This window comes from Empidonax traillii, unplaced genomic scaffold (assembly GCF_003031625.1).
Source record: "Empidonax traillii isolate 1590-97213 ecotype Southwest subspecies unplaced genomic scaffold, ASM303162v1 scaffold365:size559728, whole genome shotgun sequence".
NCBI classification, from domain to species: domain Eukaryota; kingdom Metazoa; phylum Chordata; class Aves; order Passeriformes; family Tyrannidae; genus Empidonax; species Empidonax traillii.
The window spans coordinates 416,060-439,048 of record NW_020955558.1 but is presented as its reverse complement, the minus strand read 5'-3'; the positions used below and the strand labels follow the sequence as shown (position 1 = coordinate 439,048).

The following is a 22,989-nucleotide window of genomic DNA, read 5'->3' as shown; positions in this document are numbered from 1 at the left end:
AGCATACAGTTTTAAGCCTTTCACTGCACTTATGTTAAAAAGTCTTTTGGCTATGTAGAAAATTTAGCACTTCAAAAGCAGTAATCATCTGTTGTTATTAAAAACAAGAGCCAGATTCCCTCCCTCCCTCCTGGTCCAGAAGACACGTAATGACAAGATTTTTGTGAACTTATACCCTAAGCCCAAAATTTCACTTCATATATATTTAATGATCTGTAGTTGCATGACTCAGTAGCTGTGGGTTCAGGCACTGGCATACAGGAAGGTTCCAGGGCTGGCTGATCATTGAATATCAAACAGATATCCTTCTTAGGATATCTGGAACCCTCTTAGCAGCCAGAGAGTTGCTGATCCTCTGTATTCAACATTGCTGTGGCTGCTACACCAATCCTATGCACTCAGGTGGTGCTCACCAAAGATGCTGGTGACTGGAGAGGTCCAAAACCTGGAAAATATACATTGCAACAAAATCTCTGTTTAGCTTAACTAAAGTTATGATTGTGCAGGCAGTTCTAATGATGAAACAGCCTGTTTGTGCTAGAATGAAGGGAATCAACCTTTCCTCTCATTCCCATTTCTCCTTCCTCCTCCTTTCTCCTGTTTCCAGCTACACAGTCCCTTGAGCTGGCTCGTTCTGATGCTTGAGAGATCCTTTTGTTGCTAGTTTGGCTCACTAATTAGCAGAAAAACATTAATGTTTATTGGTGGATTTAATTTCTGCTGGGACAATGAGTTATGTACACCCTCAGAAGAGCTCAACAGCTGCTGGAACTGGCTGAGGACAGGAGAAAGAGACTGGAGGTGGGAGCAGACCTCCTTTCTAGGTGCCAGAGGACTGCTAAACTCCTCTACTAAACACTCTGGTTTCTTAGGTGAAGAGAAGCTCTAGGGCACTCAGCACATTTAATTATCTATATAATAAACAAGATTTGACAACAGGTAAAGAATCATAATGAAGAAGGATTTTAAAGACTGAAAATTAATGCTAGAGAAGTTCATGTTGTAAATAAGGCAAATGGGGAATAATTATGGTAATTGACTTAGGAAAGCTTCTTTCCAAGCTTGTTTTGGGATTTCCCTGTCGCTGGTACACTTTACATCATGGTTCCTCCAGGGAAGCCTCTCCAGAGGACAGCACAGCTTCTGATGGATATCCATGGGAGAAGGCCCAGACAGGTGCTGGACCACAAGACACTTGCCCCCCGGCTCCGGCGTGTCACAGCTCGCCCATCCCTGCCTGGGCAACAGACAAACAAAACAAAGTTGATAGGAGGTGGTTAGTAGAGCATGCTTTATTATAGGAGAAACAGCCCCCAAAAAACCCAACCAAGGCAAAATCCCAAACCAAACCAAAAAAGTTAGAAAATGAGCAGGATATACTTTTTCCTCCACGAAGACAACAGCTGTGAACCAATAACAGCAAATGAATGAGGGCAACTGCGGCACAAAACGAAAGCAAGCCAGTGGTAAGTCTCAGAAAAAGAGGCTCAGGGGGTACCTCATCGCTCACTACAACTACCTGAAAGAAGGGTGTAGTGAGGTTGGGGCCGGTCTCTTCCACCGTGCCTGCAGTGAGAGGACTAGGGGAGATGGCCTGAGATAGGGGAGATTCAGATTAAGTAGATATTTTTTTTTAACTGTTACGGTGTTCAGGCATTGGAATAAGTTGCCCAGGGAGGTAGTGGAATCACCACCCCCGGAGGTATTCAAGAGGCGCCTGGATCTGGCGCTGGGTGATGTGGTTTTGGAGTTACAGTGGCAGTGCTGGGTGGACGGCTGGACTTGATGATCCTAAAGATCTCTTCCAACCTTGATGATTCTGTGATTCTAAGTGAAACAAGCGGCCAGAGTGGACCGAGGCGACCGCGACCCCCTCCGCGCCCCTCGGCCCCCCAGCGCGGCGGGCAGAGCCGGGGAGCATGCGCGGGGCCGGGCCAGCGCCACCACCGCCCCCGCCCGCCCCGCTCCCCGCGGCGCTGCCGGCATTCTCGGAGCCGCCGCCGCCCCTCTCCGCGCTCAGGGCCCCGACCAGCGGCAGCCACCGACCCCCCGGGCCGCAGGTAAAGGAGGGCCGAGACCGGCGAAGGGAAGGGGTGGGGTGGGGGTGTCCCGTCTCCGCGGCCCTTTGTGCGGCGGCCGGTCCTCGGCGGCGGGCGGGGGGCTGCGGATCGGGCCCGGCGGAGCGGGTAGGGGGCGGTCGGTGCCGGGGCGGCTCCGTCGGCGAGGGCCGTGTTGGCCCCCGCGGGGCCGCGTCGTGCTCCTGCGGGGCCGCCGCTCCCTGCAGCCGGCCGGGGGCGGGGGGAGAGGCTTCCTGCCGGCCCGAGGGGCTCCTCCGGCCGCGGACAGGGAACACGGCGAGGGAAGGAGCCCCCGCGTCCCTCCACGGTCGGGAGGCGTCTTCTGACCTCCCGTTCGGGCTCTGGGGTCGTTGCTCAGAGGAGGCTCCGAGGAGGTTTCAGGGAGGCTCGGACATTTGTAGCAACTTCCCTTCAGCCGGTCTGGATGGTGCTGCAGGGGTGGGGTGGGGTGGATATGCCTTCTCGGGCAGGCGGGCCCCGCTTCAGGTCTGAAATGGAGGCAGCAGGTTTCGGAGGTGCGTGGATAATGAGGGCGCTGCTTCGAGGCTAATTAGATATGTATCAAGAGGGAAATACCGAGTTATTAGTGGAGAACGTGTCTTACAAAACAGTTCTTTGGTTCCTGATATCTCAGCCTGACCTCCTGCATCTGCTTTAAAGACGAATTTTGGGGCTAATAGGCTTCTAACTTCTGGAAAGGGGAACCAGTGTTCAGTGTAGGTGCCGACATTGTGGTCTGCTGTAATTTTTCCACGGGCCACAGGCGGAAAGGACTCACGGTAGCGTTTTTTGTTTTGGTTTCATCTTTCCCCTCCCCCGGTATTGGCTGGGGATGCTTTCAGAGACAGCGGTCACTACAGGCTGGCCAGGTTGGAGTTCAGCAGGATCCTGTGTTGTGTTCAGCTCCGTGATTTCCGGCCTGGAGAATGTGTCAGGGAGCCCGTCTTCTCCCAGCCACGCCACAGAGAGCAGTTCGGGATCACTCCCACCCTCAGGACTTCCTGCTGGCAGGCTCAGGGTGTCACGAGTGATGCCTTTCACAGGTCTCCGACCAGTGGCCCCGTACTTCCCTTTGGCAAACAGGATCTGCTTAGTGGGAGGTGCTGGCACTGGCAGTCAGTCTTTCCAGCTGAGGGCACTGAGAAGTGGGGAGAGGTCTTTAATTCCAGGTTTTGCAGGTCATTAGCTGGGTTATGGCAGCCCCTCTTGCCCCCACACTCTTCCTTTGGCTTTCACTTTTGCTTTCCTAAACTCTTGTGGTCCTCAATACATGGAAGTATGGAAATAATCGAGGAAGAATGTTGTGTTGTTGTAGATTTTTGAAAGGAAAGGAGGTTGTACTGACTCACCTTTTGTGGTCAGTGCCTAAAGCTGTTACAGCGCCTGCTGAAACTCGTGTTTATAACTGTGAATAACTTCACAGAAGCCACGGGCAAGTTCTTCCTCTAGTTACTGGTGGTCCTTGCCACTGGCAATTTAAAAATCCTATTTGAAACCAAGTGCACTATTTTTTTTTTGCTCTTGCATTACCTGACGAGAGGTATTTGTGTTACAACTGCTGCTGCAGAAATTGGAAATATTGTATGCAAAGTTATGAGCTCACTGAATGCAATGACAGTGGTGGCAGTTCTTCTGTTAGTTTAATTGGAAAACCAAAACGAGGAACTGGTGAGATGATGATGAAGGAACCAGCCCAGCAGATCCATGGTGACAAACACTTGGGTTTGTGAGCCCTTGACTGGGGAGGGGATTGTCAAGTGGTGGGATAAGCTGCTTGAGTGTCATCGTATATGATCTGGGAATTAATATATGTTTAGCTTTGCTAATGCTTTTCTACAGAAAGAACCTTGCTTCTCCTTACAAACTAAAGGAAGGTTGAGGTTGCCTGTCTGTGAGAAATGTAACCGGTAATTGTGTGCAGAGCGAGACTGGTCTGTGGAGGAGAACTAAAGCTGGCCAGGGTGTACCATGGAAGCTGGTCACTGGGACAGGGGACCCAGCCCTCCTTGTGCTGTTCTCTGCTGCTGTGCAGATGCTGGAGATCACCCCCTGCAAAGTGCTGCTGTCATGTCCCTTATTGCCCTGCCGTGGGGTGTCTCCTTTGGGAAGACACCGTCCTTGGCCTGCCCTCCTTTCCTGCCTGCTGCCGGGGGTGTGCTGACTTTGAACGTGTGCCAGTGCTTGGGCCAGCACCTGAATCTATGAGGGCAGCTGTAGCACAGAAGATGTCGAATCTGAGTGTTGTTTGCAGCAGAAAGCAGCATCCAGGCACAGCTTACCTGACCGCTGCGTTTGCTGGGCTTGGGCTTAAGTTCAGTGTTACCCGTTTGGGATGAGCAATAGCACTTGGTTGTTTGAGGTCAATGCTGGATTAAAACAGAACTTTTTAAACGGGCTTTAAATGTGTATGTTTAATTTATAAAGCTTCCAGGCTTTAACTGTGTTTGGTTTAGTTGCACCAGTTAGTCAAAAATGTCAGTGGCGATTAATTATTACAACATAACGGTCCACGTGTTCACGGTTTAGATTTGTCACATTTAGGGCATGCTTTTTTTAAGTTTTAATTGTAGTATGAGATGATACTGGAGCTGTTGGACACTCTGCTGAACATGCATAAAAGCTGTTGATGAGCTTAGTGTAATATGAAGAGATGTCCATTGTGTTACTGCAATATCACATTAGGCATCTGTGTGTGTAGTGTTCATTTAGAAATCAACTTAATATTTGCACTTAGTGAAGCAGTAGCTCAAGGATTTATGCAGTGGTCACTTTTAGTCTGGAATTTTTGCTAAATTACTGCATGAATAAGGACCTCTGTTCTTTGGATGAGAAATTGAATCCCCAAACTGAAAGCTTTTAATAAAGCTGCCTCGTTAACTGTGTTCTCAGTGCCTTCTATAACTTGCAAAACTGTATCACATTTTGTTGTTTTCTGTTTCTATCCCTCTCTCTACTCCCCTTATTAAAATATTCCCATATATTGTTGTGGAATGTTTTATTATGGTTTTCAGAAGTTCATCTGATCTCAGGGAGAGTGTGAGTGAAAGAACTCTGGAAAAATGGGGTTTCCTGAAGCTTCAGATGACTAGCTCTAACAGAGCTGGATGTCAGCGTGGTACCTTAAAAATCATGNTTTTTTTTTTTTTTTTTTTTTTTTTTTTTTTTTTTTGCTTGGGTTTCTCTTCCCCTTGGTTTTGTTATAGTAATTCCTGATAAGTTGTCAGAGGGCTCTCCCAACATCACATGAGAGCCAACCTGGAGTCTCTGTGTTTTGAAACTCACCACTGACTGAATTTTCCTGGTTTATGGTCTCGCTGTAATTACTGTGTTGCAAATGGACATAGGAAGCCAGTTAGTTCTCTGTAGTGGCTTTTTGCTGGATCTCATGGTGTAACCCTGGCCAGCAACTAAGGGCCACACAGCTGCTTGCTGGATCCCCCTGGCCCAGCAGGACAGGGGGGAGAGAATCAGAAGGGTAAAAGAGAGAACCTGTGGGTTGATGTAATGGGGCAGAAAAGGAAGGAAAAAATAATAACAGAGTTGGAATATATAAAATGAGGGTTCACCACTTGCTGACCAATGCCCAGGCAGTTCACAAGCAGTGGCCCTTGGCCCTGTTACTTCCCCAGTTTATATATGAGCATGATGTCACATGGTATGGAATATCCCTTTGGCCAGTTTGGGCTAGCTCTTCTGGCTCTGTCCCCTCCCAACTCTGTGCCCCTCCAGCTTTCCCACTGGCAGGGCACGAGAAGCTGAAAATTCCTGGACTTAGTTGTGGCTAAAACAATCAGTGTGTTTGCCTCCTAAATCCAAAACACAGTATTGAACCAGCTACTGGGAAGAACATCGTCTCTATTCCAGCGTAAACCAGATCACTGGAATATCAGAACTGATGAAAGTGTTTGGATATTTTGGATAACAGAGGGAAAGCTTCTGCAGTTTCATATAAAATACTGTCCCAGTTGGGAGGAGTGTGATTAGATTTTTCCTCTTAACCCTCATTATTATTGCATCCTGGCCTCCTGAAGTCTGTCTTTGCAATGCATCCTGTGAAATGGTTTTCTCTGTATAGGCTTTCTCATTGTTGAGACAGTCCTAAGTACATTAAATAAAACCTATTACCCAAAGGCTGCTATTGATAACAGATTAAATGGGCAGTCTTAATGGAATTTATCTGTAGTGTCAGGTATTTTTAGTGCTGTTTTGCAAGTCAAAGATCACTTATTTAGCACTTTGTCTGCTTTATTTTTCTTTTTTTTTTTCTTTTTTTTAAAGTTGTAAACTCAGTAAATATCTTGATAACTAACCGTGTTGTTTGTTTCCTTTCCCATTTGTTTTTTTTTTTTTTTTCAGTCTTCCCTTTGCCTAGTCAGACTTCATCAAAATGTCTCTCTATCCTTCCCTAGAAGATCTGAAGGTGGATAAAGTTATTCAGGTATGATGGACTTTAAACAGATGAGTTCTGATGATAGTAATATATCTGGTGATATTTAATCTAGGTAAGGGGAGATGTATTGTAGTTGGGAACTTGTTTTACCATTGCACTCTAAAAGGGGAAAGACAAGCTGTTTATTTTGTAGCTTGATATAATATCATTAATGCTTAATTTACTGCCTGGATATATTTTTTAAAATTTTTATGTATTCATTTATATTCATGTTGGGCACTCTGCTGAACACACATAAATGGTGTGGATGACCTTCAGTATGTTGGTATGTTTAAGTTTTTTGAAGCATAGATACTTGGTCTTAAGTAGACAAACATAGTCAGTCTCTTCACATACTTCAGCTCTGATCTGATGACTGAACTAATAAACCTTCCACATCTCACTCCACTGTCCAAATCTGTGGCAGAAGGCTTTAATGGTCATTTGAGTGCCCAAAAAAAAGAAGCACTGGCTGTCTTAATGCTGTCTAGAATCACAGACTTGTCCACTGGCTGTTTCATGTAGTGACCAGGTCTCTCAGTACTTACAAGGTTATCACATTTGTGTAAAACCATTTATGTGTAAGAATATTGACAATTTTATTATTGGACAACGATGAGGACTAAAAAAATACGTGTGAAAGAAAATGAAGAAAAACATTTTAATGGATTAAAAACTCCATGAGAAATATGACATGAATATATTTCACAAAGCATTTCTTTGCTTTCTTCAGCGTTTTACCTTTTCCTGAACTTAACTTGCATTCCCTCCCAGCTTAAGGTGACTACTACTTCTTTCCTTGCTATTCTCACTGGGAAGCAGTCAAGCAGACTGCGTAGAGCAGCTTATCTCTGCTGTGCTGTCCCAAAGTGCAATGTCTTGTCTCACCTGTGTTTGTATGTGTGAGGTGGGGCTTTTGAAGTTGTGGGTGCTGTGTTGGGATTTCTCTTTGCTGTGTCCACCCACTCCATTCTTCATATCTTACCAAAGTCCTTTACCTACAGTTAGGTAATGCTGAACTGAAAAATGAGTAGCCTGGAACCAAGAATGTGCTTCTTTGTCCTTTTATCGACCAGCTGCTAGGGTTTATGTATTACAATTTAAAATTGTAATAAATGTAATCAGTAAGCCATTCCATTTTCACTGATACTTTTCACAGAATCATTGAATAGTTTGGGTTCTAAGAGATCTTTAAAAGTCACCTAATCCATCCCCTCTGCAGCGAGCAAGGACATTTTCAACTTGATCAGTTTGTTCAGAGCCCAGTCCAGTCTGACCTTGAATGTCTCCAGGGATGGGGCATCTGCAGCCTTTCTAGGCAGTCTGTTCCAGTGCTTCACCACCCTAATTTTAAAAAACTTCTTTGTTTTACCTAGTCTGAATCAACTCTCTTTTAGTTTTGAACTTGTCCTATCACAGCAGGCCCTGGTAAAATGTCTGTCCCCATCTTTCTTAAAAGCCCCCTTTAAAAGTACTGAAACTCTGCTATAAGGTCTCCCCAGAGCCGCCTTTTCTCCATGCAGAACAGCCCTGACTCTCTCAGCCTGTTCTCACAGGAGAGGTGTTCCATCCCTCTCATCATGTCAGTGATCATTTCCTCTGGACCTCTCCAACACATGCGTTTCTTTCCTATGCTGGGGACCCCAGACCTGGATGCAGCATTCCAAATGGAGTCCCACAAGGACAGAGTAGAGGGGAAGAATCACCTCCCTTGACCTGCTGGCATCAAAGGCTAAATTATTTGCCTCTCCCAACAAGTGCATTATAAAAGTGCTATCTCTTTAAAAACATCTCAGGGCATTCTTAGAAGAAAAGGGGGCAGAGTACAGAAGGATAATGTCTGTATCCAGAACAAGCGAGATTAAAATGACTGCTGGTTAAAACAAACAGACTTGTTACATTAAATATTTTTCTAACCTGTTCTTTTTGTCCCTCATTTGAGTTGGAGCCTATTCTTTTAAGTACATGTGATATTACTAAATAATGAGTCATTCTTGCTGTGAGACCTTTTTTTGAAGACAACTTCCTGGAGTGTACAGGACTAAGAAATCTTCTGTTTTTATGCATTTCCTTAACATCATGAAGTAATTTGGCTGTCACGTTGTGTTAGATGATTTACGTGTCCTGTTCAGCATGATGTTTCACTGTGCATTTTGTAATTTCTCCCCCACCTTTGACATTCAACCTCAGGAAAGTTATTGGGATAGCTATTTCCATCACGCTTACCAAGCTTCTGTAAGGCAGTGTTTTTCACTGGTTATGATTACACAAGACCAAAAAATAGTAGCTGAGGTATTGAGAAGGAAGGAAACTGGTTTACTTAAATAAGGTCTCTTATATTTGTGAGTCAGTCAGCAATGCAGAAATTAAGTTTTATGTGTTCACTGTACGGGCAAGTGCTGTAAAAAAATCATCTTAGAGGGTCTGCTTCTTTCAGAAGATATTAAAGCAATAGCATTGGATTGTGTGGAACTTGACACCTGAAAGGGACTTTAGTAGATCTCGCTAATAACATCTGTAAATGGTGAAGAGGTAAAACTGCTGCTATCCAGCTGAAAAAGTAATTGCAAAATACTCTGCCAAAGGTCATACCCTAAAACTTAAAGTTATAAAGCTTTGTCAGACAAGTTTAATTAGTCCTTTAAGGCTCTTTAACTTGCTTGATGACAAAACCAGAACAGGTTGATGGTAAAGCCTCTCTGCATTATTACTGTAGCTTTGTCTCTGAGGAAGATCTCTGAAGAAGTTGTGATGCTATTACAGCATGTTGTATTGAAGCTATTTATTTCAAATAAAAACATTGACTTTAGCACTTCAAGATGAACAGTAACTAGCATGTACAAGAGCAAAGAGAATTTTGAGCCTTCTGCCTGCATAATAAAGATTTTGTTTTTCTTGTACAAGATAACATCTGTAAGTTTCTTTGCTTTTAGGCTCAGACTGCCTTTTCTTCAAATCCAGCTAATCCAGCAATCTTGTCTGAAGCTTCTGCTCCAGTTCCTCATGATGGAGGTAAGCTCATGTACTGACTGTATAGTGTCCTAATGTTGTGGAAAGCGGTTACGAAGTACTGAAGTTAACAGTACAGTCAAAAATACCTATAAGTATGTAATCCTGTTTACAAAGGGCAAGACCATGCCTTTTTGGAAATGCCAACACCCACCTTGGTAAGGTGCTATAGGAGACAAAAACCAGTGTTTGCTTATTAAAGGAAGTTGTGGCAAGCACTCACCCGACTCTTTCTGAAACCTTTTCCAAGTGAGCCTAACATAATAAGATTCGTTGTTGGTACCACTGAGCTCTTTTTAACTCTTGCCTCAGACACCTAGTTGTCCTTATTTATCAACCTATGTATTTGTAAGCTTTTGAGCTCAACATGTGTCTGAGTGTCATTCTTCTCCCTATGAGCTTGCTCAGGGACAGACAAACACAAATCTCTGTCAACAGAGGAGTGCCCAGGAAGGTGGCCCTTAATCTTGTCCTGCAATCATTATAAAGCTTCCAGCAGATTTTGGAATCAACTGTCTGATGGGAAATCCATCTGATATAAAGCTGAATGACTTGTACCCATTTCTTCTTTTCTCCCATGCACATATACATCCATGAAGGTATGTTTGAGGTCAGAACTCTGGATTAGTAAATTACGCTTGATCTGAAAGGCCTAAAGGCTCTGACCAGCAGCAGTGCTGGAATGGCTGTCAAGAATGCTGGTGGACCAGACATTAAAGCTTGGTGGATATAACTTTGTCTCCAGTTTTCTGAGTTCTTGTGTGTCTAAGATGACTTTAGGGCAGGATTTTGGATAGCTCACCAGATAGTTGCCTGTGGTAAATCCTTTCTGGAATAGATTCTGGCCCAACCTCACCAGACCAGATTTGATTTTGCTTCAGCAGTCTCTTCTTGGCAGCATCCTTTCTGCTGTCCAGAGTGTGAATTCTCATGTAGTTATTTGGCCAGCAGATGCAAAGACATAATTTTGACATCAGCTGGTGTGTGAATTGCTCAGGAGCTGTGTGTGGCTGTAGAGTGATTAATCATTCAGTATATCCCAAATGAAGGGAGGCCTACATCATCTGTAGGATGTGCCAAACCCCCTGGAAATTCCTCTGTCCTGGCAGAGATGGGAGACTGTACAACATCTAGAGTTTTTGGATATGTTCTGCTCTTTGGAGCTCTTTCTGTTTTAAGTGAGAACGTAATACAGCCAATAAAGATGCATCATATGTTCTGGTCTTTAATGGGGAACAAAACAGAAAAATTGGGTAGCTGCAGAAATCTTGTGCAGCGTTGTGTATAATCCTATGGGCTTGAAAAAGCAAGCAAAAGTAGAAGATTCATTCATGAAAAGCTCATTAATCAATATTGCTGAAATTACAGACTAATAGATAAGTCCAGAGATATAGTCAGAGAGCTCTCATATGAAACAGTATATTAAAGAGAAAAGAAGTTTGTTGTTTGTACTGGCATTCATCTTGCAATAACCCTTGTTCCTTCCCAGAAAATTTGACCACTGCTGCTTAAACAGCTTATAATAGCTGTTTTTAAACATGTACCTGTAAACGAACCCCAGAAACCTAAGCTTTGTGTTCTGGGGAGGCTGTTTGCTTCTGAAGTCGTCCTTTGCACCACCTCTGTGTCCAGACAGCCTTTTCTGTCCCCACTTCTTCAGTGAGCATATTGTGTGGACTCAAGTGTTCTCATAACTACCACTTGTTAAATGGCACCAGTTAATGATCTATGGAATGTCAAGAGCAGCATCAACCTTATTGCCAGAGTTGTTCAACTAAAAGTCTGACAAGTCTGTCAGTTCAACTTGCTTTCCTTCCTCTCCCTGCACCTCACTCCTCTTGGGTATGGAGGGAATATTTTAAGGGTTGTGTGTGGTTTTTCTTGTTGAGAGGCATATCTAAAGCCCCTTCATTTTGAAGCTGTGAGAAAATGACAGCTGCTTTCTTATGAAGACTCAAAGCAACCTGTAGAGTTGACCATACAGCCCGGAGACTTCTGTAGAAACCCTCCCAAGCCTGGGATCTGGAATATCCTTGGCATGGATGCCTCTTTCAGGTGCTGTTTTGAACTTGGTGGAAGGTGTGTGTGTGTGTGTGTGTGTGTGTGTGTTCTTCAGCACACCTGGTTTTGGGGGTAGGAGGGAGTTTCCTGGTAATTGTCCAAGAGCTCTGAAGGGCGGGCATGTCGTCATGGACTGAGCAGAGTGTTGGTTTTGGAACCTGCCACCTCATGTCTTATGTTGTTTGTGCTGTAAAGGATGAATGGAGTAACTGAAACTGAAAGTTCTCTGTAAACTCATTATCTCAGAAATGCTACTTCTTTTGGTCGCTCTTCTAAACCAGTCCTGATTCAGTTGGGTTTTCTGTCATAATTTTCTGGTTAAATAATTACAGTAGCACAGGATTTGTTGAAGTAATTGTACACATAAAAGCAGTAACTGCTCCTTCTGTTAAATCAACGTATATTGATCTATTATTGTTTTGTTTTTCTCCTATAGGCTTATACCCCAGATTGTATCCAGAACTCTCTCAGTATATGGGCCTGAGCCTCAGTGAGGAAGAGGTGCAGAGAAACTTCCCAGTGGCAGCAGCTGCTCAGCCACAGAGTGTAGGTACCAATCAAGCATGTTTTAGAAAACAAAAGTATAATGACTAAATGTGCATCTAGCATTTTAGAGAGCAGACTGTTATTTGTCTTAAGTACCATACTTGACTGAATGGTGAATTGTTGTAAGTAACATTGCCTATTTTAATCTGGTCTTAAACTGAGCTTTATGTTTCCAGTGTTGGGAGGGGGTGGGGGGAGAGCCAGTGTTGTGACTTACAAAAACTGCTAGTTTTTGTAAATATTACTGCATATAAACTGACATATATCTATTTTTAAAAGTTGAAACTAAGTTGTCTGGCTGTTTTGTTTTAATCAGCAACTGGTAACGCGACCTTCTACTAATTACATGGTAGCTCCCGTGACTGGAAATGATATTGGAATTCGCAGAGCAGAAATTAAGCAAGGCATCCGTGAAGCAATTCTGTGTAAAGATCAAGATGGCAAAATTGGACTTCGCCTAAAGTCTGTTGACAATGTAAGTGTAGAAGCTTGGTTTTGCCTCTAGAGATCTTAGTGCTGGGCTAAATTAGTAGTGAAGTTAGTGTATAGTTACAAAATTGTGTTCTGTATAGTGCTTTCAGCAGAATTTTAGTCCTTCATGAGATCCATAACTAGATTTCCAGCTGTCTGGACTCAGATCTGAATTTACTGTGGCAATTTAGTGCCATGTGTTCTATAACATCTGAAAGATACGTGTAAAAATTTTTTTTCTGCTTTAGAACATGAACTTGCCCTTGCATAGCTGCTGTGATACGTTTTAGAAGTTTAGGACTTCTTGACTCTATCTTTGTGGAAATACTGGGTAGTACTCAGTGTTCAGCAGCATGCAGAGAACTGCCCGCAGCTCAGAAGTATTTCCTCTTCCAGAGAAGGTCCTTAAACATGGTCTGGAGCTTCTGTTTTAGAATCTTTTGATTCTCAACATGGAAAATGCTACTCTGTTTGTTCTGTCTGTGTTTTCTTAGGTGTGTTTTCATTTGTTTGTCTTGTTTTGGTTCTTTTTTCGAGGCAAGGCCATTTATTCTGAATGTTTTAAAAAAATTAAACTGACTGTAGCATATAGGGTTGAAATGCTTCTTGTGGTCTTCCTAACGCAGCAAATGGGGTTTTCTCAGAGTATCATGGGGTGGTGTTGTTTTTTTTTTTAACACCAATTCTCCCCAAAGCTATTATTTTTAGTTTGCTTTGATATGCTTTACTTGATTTTTAGGGGTACTTTGACTAGAAATAGTTTTGTAACATCTTGTTTTTCTAGCTGAGGTGGTAGCACATCATAGTTGATTAAAAAGTTGAAAGCTAACAGGATTGTAAAAGAAGGAGAAATCTGCCATCTTGTTTCTAACAGTGCTGATCTGTTTCTCCAGCTGTCTATAGACTCTGATGTCTGGCAAAGGAAATATTAGTTTAATGCAGTGCAGATATGCAAATTTACCACTAGTTTGTGGTGGTCCAGTTGTTCAGATTTCCTGTTAAAACGGGAAGGTGTTTACCCCTTTGTGTAAGACTTCAGTGTTAAACTCATGGGTTTTTTGGTGGTTTTTGTTTGTTTGGTTTGTTTGTTTGTTTGGTTTTTTGTTTAGAGATCTAACAGAACAGATTTGCTGATTTTCAAACTTTATTCTAGCATGAATTATCTATCAGACTTTTAAACACATCTCTGAACAGACTGATACTTCAAAAATGCCCCTTAATAATAATAATTGACAAGTCCTTCTGTCTGTTTGGCTGGTATTGCATAGAGAATGGGAAACTTTAAAGGGCTGTGTGTTCTGTCACTGGTCTTCATCTTTAAGGAAGAACTTCATCTCCCCTTCTCTTTTTTTTCTCTTTTGCAGGGTATATTTGTCCAGTTAGTTCAGGCAAACTCTCCAGCATCCCTTGCTGGTCTGCGGTTTGGCGACCAGGTTCTGCAGATCAATGGTGAAAACTGTGCAGGATGGAGTTCTGATAAAGCTCATAAGGTTCTGAAACAGGCTTCTGCAGAAAGGATTTCAATGATCATTCGGGACAGGTAAAGCCAACTGCAGATATGGATTGTCATTATCCATCTTGGAGTACTTCTGTGGGGCTTGGGTCTCCCCTTGCTTTAGCAGGACTGCAGGCGTAACAAAATCTGTTTGTTCATGTACTTGGCAGTAAAGATCTTCAGAAGTGTTCCCTTTGGTGGGGAACAATCAAAATGGTTCTTAACTTGTAAACTTCCTGGGCACGATGAGGCGTAATGTTTTTCCAAGATAAACTAGTGAGTGATAGCACAGGTTAACCTTAAACTCTGAATTGAAGAGTTCTGTGCTATTTTAACAACATGACTTCTGTTTATACTAAATGAAACAACAATAGTACCAAAATATCTGCTGTATTTATGGACAAATTTGCATTTTATTTAGCATGGTAGTTTTCTTGTGAACTCTGCTTACATATGAATTAATGCCAGTTTTACCAACAGTATGCTTGATGAACCAATACAGATTTTCAATTGTATTAAATGATGGGCTTGTAGCTAGTTGTATGTAGCAACAACAGGTCAGGTTCAATTTAAGGTCTGTAGGCTGCAAGAAGACAGATGATATGAGGTCTATGTCTCAAAACCTTTTCCAGGTTTATTCTTGCTTAAGAACCAAATTTGACCCAGTGGAGGGCAGCTACTTCTACCATGTATTGAATCAAAATACTCTGGTGGTAGATTCCCTGCTGTGCCTACCACTTCTGTGCCCAACTCCCCACCGCCTTCCTATATCTACTGCTTTTTTAAGACACAGTTTAAAGGTTTATTGTCTGTAAAGCAGTAGAAATGTTGTTGGGGAAGCCTTATACTCCAGAATCCTGTGGTCTACCTACAGTTGTTAAAAATGCCCGTGTTATTTTATCAATCTTATAACATTTGTAGAGAAAACTTAATTTTTAATGGACACTTGTGTGTGTGTGTTTGTTAGTGGTGGTGGGTGGGTGGATGTTGTTGGGGATCTTTGTATTATTAATCCAGATGGTGCGGAATGTCTGTAGAACCGGGAAAACATGTAAGGTTTATAAACAAGTATATATTGATATTACAATATTAACAAACTGAAGTTAAACCCAACTACTTTTCATTATAGTTGATGTATGACTCAGAGTACAATTACTTTTTGTAAGCCAAAGATGCTAAAATAGCATGTGGTTTCTTCTGTGGTTTGGTAGACTGAAAGCATTTTTTTGTATTTTAAATGTCTCTTTAGACCTTTTGAACGCATTATTACTATGCATAAGGACAGCACAGGACATATTGGCTTCATATTCAAGAATGGAAAAATAACCTCAATAGTGAAAGACAGTTCTGCTGCGAGAAATGGACTTCTTACAGAGCACAACATCTGTGAAATTAATGGCCAGAATGTAATTGGACTGAAGGTAAAATAAGTCATATGTGGTGCCTGTGGAGAACTGGGAGCTTTTCATGTGCATAAAGTGTCTGTGTTTTGGAGAGGAAAAAAGTTTGTAATATATTGTTTAATGTTCATAAAAAGCAAGAAAGTCAGTCATGAGAGGTAGCTTGATTGGAGAGACACACGTTTTGAGGCTTCTTTGCAGTTTTGTATTGGTAGGGAGTGCAACTCGTTCTTTCTCTCTGCCTCTACCTGGTGAGGCTGACCCTCAGTTTTTAACTGTAGTCTAACTTTGCTGCCAAAACGCAGAATAAGCTTCCTCCTGCCAGCCTGCCTCAAGTTTTAGCAGGAATTCTGTGTAGGATGTCGGTGTCCCTTCTCTAGTCAGTTCAGGTGAGATACTCATCATCAAATATCTATGAAGTGGTGTTGCAGGTTCAGTGATTTGTCCTGAACGTTAAATATTCCAAGCAAGTAGCTGTGGATCCCTTAAGTCGCACAAAATGTGTCTAGAAGAAGCTCTTGAACTGCTGCTTTATTGGTCGGCCCCAGTTGTGTCGCTCATATAACTTTTTGTTTAATAACAGGACTCCCAGGTTGCAGACATCTTGGCAACAGCTGGAAACGTAGTGACCATTACTGTCATGCCTTCCAGTATTTATGAGTATATAATAAAGAGGTAGGTAATAAAAAGCAGCCGTGGTGTTAATTATAATCAAGTTGACAATGACTATAAAATGCACTCACTAACATCTAATTACAAACTTTACATGAAGACGGGAGGAGGGGGTAGCAGGGAGTCAGAGAATTTATTTAATCTGATGTTTTGCTGAAACTATGTGTGTTTGTTTCCGTTTTTATTCATATGTTAGTAATGATCCTTTGCTTTTTCCTGTCTGGAAAAACCCTTTCCTAAACATATTTTGACTAAGTCTGCATTTCTGAGAACTTTCAAGTTATGTGGATACCACAAGTATTTGTTACCTTGTAACTAAAATGTTGTTTCTAGTGCAAATAATTCCCGTGACGTAAACACGATTCTTGGCAGGATATAGTTGGGCTTTTTCTAATCCTTTGGCAACAGTGGCTTTCTACAGCTAAATCTGTCCTGCAAAAATATGTTTTTGAAGTTGCTTGAAATTAATAATGCTTCAGGTATAATTGAGTCTTTTTTCCTGTTTCTTTGTTTGTTTTTTGAACCCCCTTGGCTTGGTATGCTCTTTCTACAAGGCAGCTTCAGTCTAACAACCTCCTTTCCCCCTTCCCTTCTTCCCTTGTGCGTGGGATAGTACTCTGCACACATGCTCATATCCCAAAAGATACATACAGCATAGCTCAGGTAGTAACAGAAATGTTGAATATTGTGGGCTTCTCTTTCTTCTGTGTGTGCAGTTTAGTGCAGCTTTCGGTAGCAACATATTTGTTCTCAAAAACAGTGGAGTAAAAGTCCAGCTTTTAATTTGGATTAAAGGGCTAGCAATGGTAAAGATACAGTGAGCAGACGCTTTAGTGGTCTTCTGCAGTTGTCTGGCAAAACTGAATGCCTTTTCCTTTTTTTTTAGGATGGCAACTAGCATCATGAAAAGCCTGATGGATCACTCTGTTCCTGAAGTCTAAACTTGCACCATGGATGTGTGTGTACATATATATAATGATGATTCCACTAAACTTGGGCTATTATACTCAGTGATCTTTCTTCTGCACATGAGCCTTTCTGGGGGCTGAGAGAAGATATGCTGCATCAAGCATTTGCATCTATAATGGCTGGGAATGTTACCGTTCAACATATCTCATTTATTCACACACTGTAAAACTCGTAGCCTTACATGCTTGACAAATGTGAAATTCCAATGGTGTTATGACTTCTTTCCATAGGTCTCTTATTTAGCTTACTACTTCTATAAGCCATTGCAACTAAAAGGAACCAGGTATCACTTGCAAAGTTGCGTGTTGTTACCCAGGACAATGCTGCGCTTTGTATGTCGAAGACAAATGAGTATTTTTACTGCTTTTCATTTGCAAGAGTAGGTTTGAAATAGAGTATTAGAAGTAGGTGTAGTACTAGTTAATTTTTTGTTCTAGTAAATACTGTTTACACAAGAATGCCAGCTAAGCTGAATATAGCTCAAGGCATCAGTCAGTAAGTAAACGTAATTAAAGTAGTGTACAGATACTCAAATCTTTTTATCACTTGTTATACAAATTGTAACTAATATGCTTATCTCTTGCCTTAACCGTGTTCTTTTAAGGATTCAGACATAACCAAATAAATGACTGAAACTTTAGATCCTGTGTGTGTGCGTACCTAAGATGAGCTAAGACAGGCTTGTTTTATTGAGGCAACAATGAAGACAGAAGTACAGTGTAAAATATTTAAATAAGCTCACTGCCTGCGACACTGAAATGTTTTAGAAGGAGAGCTCTGGGATACTTTAAACAAGATGTGCTTAATGGAAGAAATTCTTCACTGGGAGGGTGGTGAGGCACTGGAACAGGTTGCCCAGGGAAGTTGTGGATGCCCCATCCTGGAAGTGTTCAAGGCCAGGCTGGATGGGGCTCTCAACAACCTGACCTAGTGAAAGATGTCCCTGCCCCTGGCAGAGGGGCTGGAATGAGATGATCTTTAGGGCCCCCTCCAACACAAGCCAGCTACAAGACATGCCAATTGTAGAGTTGGAATTTAATTTGAACACTGTCTGCAGGTTGCTGGGTCTGGCTGTGAAGGAGTTAATTGTTGCAGGAGCTGGTGTGGTGCTGTGTTTGAGGCTTGTGACCAGGGCAGGGATGATAACACACCAGTGTTTGCTGTTGCTGAGCATGTCAAGGCCTTTCCTCGTTCTCACTGTGTCCCCCGCCCCCAGTGAGCAGGCTGGGGGAGTCAGGAGGCTGAGAGGGAGCACAGCTGGGACTGCTGACCCGAAGTGACCAAGGGATATCCCACCCCCTTTGAAATTATGCTCAGCAATAATTCAGGGGGAAATCTTTCCAAAGCAGTTGTTGCTTGGAGACTGGACATGAGTCTGCTGGTGGGATCTGGGATTACCTTTGCATCAATTTTTTAATTTTTTTTTACCCCTTCACTTAGTAAACCATCTTTTGCAATCCACAAGTTTTCCTGGCTTTGGCCCTTCTGATTCTCTTGCCCATCCTGCTGTGGGCAGGGTGAGGGGGGAAACTGTAGTGGCTAAGCTGCTGGTTGAGGTCGGGCCACCGCAACAGGTCATAGGCATGTTCAACTGAGACTTTAAAGTTCAGTGACTTTTAAGTTAAATACCAGTTGTAGTGATTTTTCTCTTTCCTTCTCCCCTGTTAACGTTCCAGGTTTCAGCTATGAAATTTAGGATTTAGGATTACTGAACTCCTCAGAGTGGGCAGTAGCCCAAATCATAGAACTTCAGTGTAGTATAGGTATTACTTGTTCTAAGATGGATTTGGGGAATCAGTTCAACTATTCCTTCAGAACTGACCTGGATCCAGATTTGGTCTGGATAGGCTGGTATCTATCTTAATTATTTACTTGCTTGTCCATTAAGAGATCACACCAAGAAGAAAGGAAACACTTCAGAGGTTGGCAGTGTGCACTAAACAGAGTCTCCTCTGCCAGTCCTTTATTAGCATGTGTAGTTTAATTGCAGGTTTTCCAGTTTGCAGGAGAAGCAGTAATGGTGAAAGAGTTGGAAACTTCAGTTGTGGATCTGAGCCACAGACCTGCTCTTCCTGGAATGACTGAAGTTTAGCAGTGGAAGCTCAGCTCTGCTTGTCCCGAAAAGCCTTGTTGTGTAGATTCCTGTTTCTCAAATTAATTTCTCAGTTATGATAATCAAGAAAAACCATCACACCACTTAAGGCTCTGGTGGTGATCAGATTCATCCTGGGAGTAATTTTAATTGGACTGTTTGGTTACTAAATTATACGTCTCTGGAACCACTTTGGCAAGTATGCACTGGCAGTAATCGCTGACTTCATCTAACATTGGTATAATTCAGCCTCATGGGCACAGGGCTTGTGGCCTGCAGCAGTCAGCTCTGAGGGCCTTGCCTTTAGCTATGAAATCCTTGGAAAAATCCAAAACAAACATACAGAAATGCTGATCTCTGAACCCTAATCAGTTTTTACTTAGGATCAGATGAGTCAGCAGAGGCCAGTTCTATACCTAATCTGGCTTTAAAACTCCTTATTTACAGGTTGATCAGTGGGGTTTGGCCACCTAAAATCCTTACTAAAATCTGTCTAAAACAAAAGGTAAAAAACCAGAGAGACAAAACCACATTGAGAGAACATAAGAAAAAAATACTTTTTGTTATCGAACAGTTAGCTGTAACTAAGGGGGAGATCTACTGGAAATAACGAACAGGTGGAACTTCAGTACAAGCAATTAGTGTTTTCCTTCTAGCTATAGCATGTAGCAACCAGAAGTGAAAGAATAATCAAAAAGCTCTTTAAGGCAAAAATTACCTAGCAGTGAAGAGTAACTTATGGTTAAATGTATATACATAGATAAATTCGAGCTGAGCTGCAAGGAAACAGTGGTCTATATGTAGTTCCTTGCACACATACGATTTTTTAAAAAAGCCCCAAACACAACATAGTACTGAGTTTAACTTGATTTCCGCCCCTCTTTAAAAGCTATGGCTGCTTTAGGCAATGGAGAAGCTGGCTGATAGCTGTTTTGTGAGCATGCTTTACAGCAGAAAGTAAACCTCAGATGCACTCAAGAGCTATGCACAGCAGGCATCCATATTTATCCAACAGAAAGTTAAGTGTATGTCCTCTCTGAGGCAGTTTTAAGTTGAAACTGAGGGATCACATCTTCAGGATCATTTTCCTCTGGTTTAGCTCAGCAGGAGGACCCCTAGTGACAAAGGACAATCCCCCAACACGTTTTCAGGCAAGTGTAGAAAAATCACATTCTATATTCTTTGCCTAGACACAAATATTTTTGGGAAATAAATAAACTGAGAGGTGAAGAAACTGCAGACACCAAACATTCTCCTGTAAGATTAAGACTGGTACCAGCAGGAATGTGTGATATGGCTTATTCTTTTGCCCCATGTGCCTTCCCCACACACACACTCCTTGATTATATAAACATTCAGTTATTCGCTAAGCCAAGTGACTGGTGCAGCTGAAATAAATACCAGTTTGGTTAATACCATTGCCTTACTGAAAAGAAAGTTCACACTCCAGCATAATAAAAGATCAGGGGAGTGAGAGAACAGCCCCTAACCATAGGCTGTTTGTTTTACACTGCCAAAGACAGAGCTGTGCTCTGGAATAGGCACTGGGTGTCAAACCCAAGGCAGGATATCTACAGACAGAGGATTGAGTGAAGATAATTCAGAAGAATGCTTGTCCTGGACACACTGACAGGGCACCTCAACACTGGCAGTGGAGAAAACCAGCAGAGAAATAAATACTGATCTTGGGTCATGCTCAGGCAACGTCACCACTGCGAATGCTTATTGCTGTAATAAACCATTTAAATACTATTTCAAGTCTCTCACTTCAGAAGAGCTCCTCCCAGAAAATGACACACTGAAGTTCTCCAGAGAAAGTAATCCTTGTGCAAAACTGTTTTGTCCCTGGTTAAAGAGAGTAACCCAGAATAAATCAGGATAAACCCAGGAGCTGTAGCTCTTTTAAATGCTGTATTTAAATTCTATCTCAAAGGGGATTCGAGTTGAAAGTGGTTGAGAATACCAAACAAAACATGAAAATGCTGGATTGCTAAGAGAAAGATAGTAACACAAATGATGAAAGGCAGTAGTAACAGCATAAAAAACTAACTTAAGGCACAAGATTAGGGGAATCTTATATCAACACATGCATCTGTAACCATTCTCTGTTAGGCAATCAGTTTTATGTTTGTCTGTCTTTCAGGCCAATACATTAGTGCTATTTTTCAGTAGGAAAATGCAGTATAGAATAAGTTCTTATTCTGCTCCTATGCCTTTGCAAATAGCCACAGCTGAAGGCTATCTAGCAGACCAGACTGACCACTGCTCAGAACAGCAGCTGCCTGGGTGTTCTCAGCAGTATTTACAATCACATGCATCTTCACTAGGAAGAAAAGGTGACTATAACACAGGAGGTACATGCATTATGTCATGAGACGCAATACAAAGCTGCGCACGTCCTAAAAGGCTTAAATTAAGAATCAAATGCTTCTTCTTTCAAACCAGTTCAAACAGCAAGCCATGATGCATTCCATGTAAAGCAAACAATGACTGCAAGTTAAGAGCTCTTTAATTACAGAAAAATAGGTCTTTAATTTAATATCAGATATCATTTTAGACAAGCAACTTCAGTATGATAGTCCATGAAAAACAAATGCATATGCTATGGAAGTTAAGAGCTCTCAGTGAAGTCACCATAACATAGAAAGTTGAACAAAGCTTCCTATCGGGTTGAACTTCAGTAACCATCATTGCACGCAGTTAAGTTCCTTTAAAAGGTTTGGTTTAAAATTAGAGTTCCTTTAAATGGCTGGAGGGAAAGGCACTTAGTATTGCAGTTTCCAGAACATGATTTGTTTGTCTTCCCCTCCTGTAATAACACTGTTGCACTGTTCATTCATCCACATGGCTGTTACAGCACCTGGGAAAAAAACCCAAACAACAAACAAGTAAATCCAAATGCAAATGGGTGTGGGACTAAGGAAGACAGAATAGATCTTCTTAAGAGAGTTGATCTTTGTCTGATCATTAGTCTGGATTACAGTGACACTACATATATTACGAAGAATTTCAGTAGGCTTCTAGGTGGCTGCTCCTCTTCACAGTAATGATCTCACACTCCATTGCCTCAGCTGACTTTGTGTATTAGAGGGACAACATCAGCTGCAGTGAGGAATGCAGGTGGCACAGTAGGGAAAGAGTTCCTTCAGAAAGTGAACTTTTTCGCTCAGCCATTAGGACTTCTCATGTTAAAAATATATTCACATCTTGTACCATATGCCTAGAAGCCCACTTCCAAAGATTCCCCAGCTACAGAATGATTTCTGCACAGGTCAAGTTCCAGAGTACAAGCTTACAGTGGGAAAGTTTGAAACACCTGCTCTTAGTTAAATAGCCTTAAAAACCTTAACGAAATGAAAGTAAGAAGTTTTTCTCCTTCACACAGCTAATGGTTGCTAATGTAGTATGACTGTACAGATAGATTTAGTCAGCCTAGAAGTCCCCGTCTAAAACTATTTCTCTAGTGAACTTTGCTCAATTTGTTGTTAGACTCAGTCTGGACAGACTGACAAAAGGCACAGTACAGTCTATACAATGCTTTGAGGGCTATCAGGTACAAAAATGTTGACTTTTGAGATGTTGTGTGAATTAGAAAAATTGAAAGTAATTTCCCTTTGGCCAGTATTGTAAACAGGAATATTCCTCCACTAGATTTCCTGTGAGGCTCACATGGACCTACTTTTAGTTCTGGTGTTCCAGGCAACCATAACACCAGGAACAGCCCACTGGCTGAGCAGATGGCTCCCACAATTTTTCAGTTATTACTC

At 42.1% G+C, this 22,989-nt stretch overlaps 2 protein-coding genes across 5 annotated transcripts in view; one reads left to right on the top strand and one right to left on the bottom strand.

Moving 5' to 3' along the window:
• The first annotated feature begins 1,937 nt into the window (after positions 1-1,937).
• On the top strand, positions 1,938-22,363 carry SDCBP (syndecan binding protein). Of its 3 annotated transcripts, none has more exons than XM_027892745.1 (9): positions 1,938-2,060; positions 6,435-6,516; positions 9,441-9,519; positions 12,014-12,123; positions 12,440-12,598; positions 13,959-14,134; positions 15,339-15,510; positions 16,073-16,187; positions 22,352-22,363. In XM_027892745.1, the coding sequence occupies exons 2-8, from the start codon at positions 6,466-6,468 to the stop codon at positions 16,166-16,168; spliced, it is 843 nt and encodes a 280-aa protein (XP_027748546.1). In that variant the 5' UTR covers positions 1,938-2,060; positions 6,435-6,465; the 3' UTR covers positions 16,169-16,187; positions 22,352-22,363. The 3 variants fall into 3 exon arrangements, with proteins under 3 accessions (XP_027748546.1, XP_027748544.1, XP_027748545.1); XM_027892743.1 differs by lacking the exon at positions 22,352-22,363 and adding an exon at positions 17,048-17,770 and having other exon boundaries at positions 16,073-16,164; XM_027892744.1 differs by lacking the exons at positions 1,938-2,060; positions 22,352-22,363 and adding exons at positions 2,573-2,593; positions 17,048-17,770 and having other exon boundaries at positions 16,073-16,164.
• The window catches only part of NSMAF (neutral sphingomyelinase activation associated factor), a 39,007-nt gene continuing 37,731 nt past the window's right edge, over positions 21,714-22,989 (bottom strand). For both annotated transcript variants that reach the window (XR_003572240.1, XM_027892741.1), the window contains exon 31: positions 21,714-22,082. Coding sequence is in view for 1 of the 2 variants with exons in the window: in XM_027892741.1 (XP_027748542.1) it covers positions 21,988-22,082 (95 nt within the window). In the remaining variant the exon portion in view is untranslated. The remainder of the gene's footprint in view (positions 22,083-22,989) is intronic.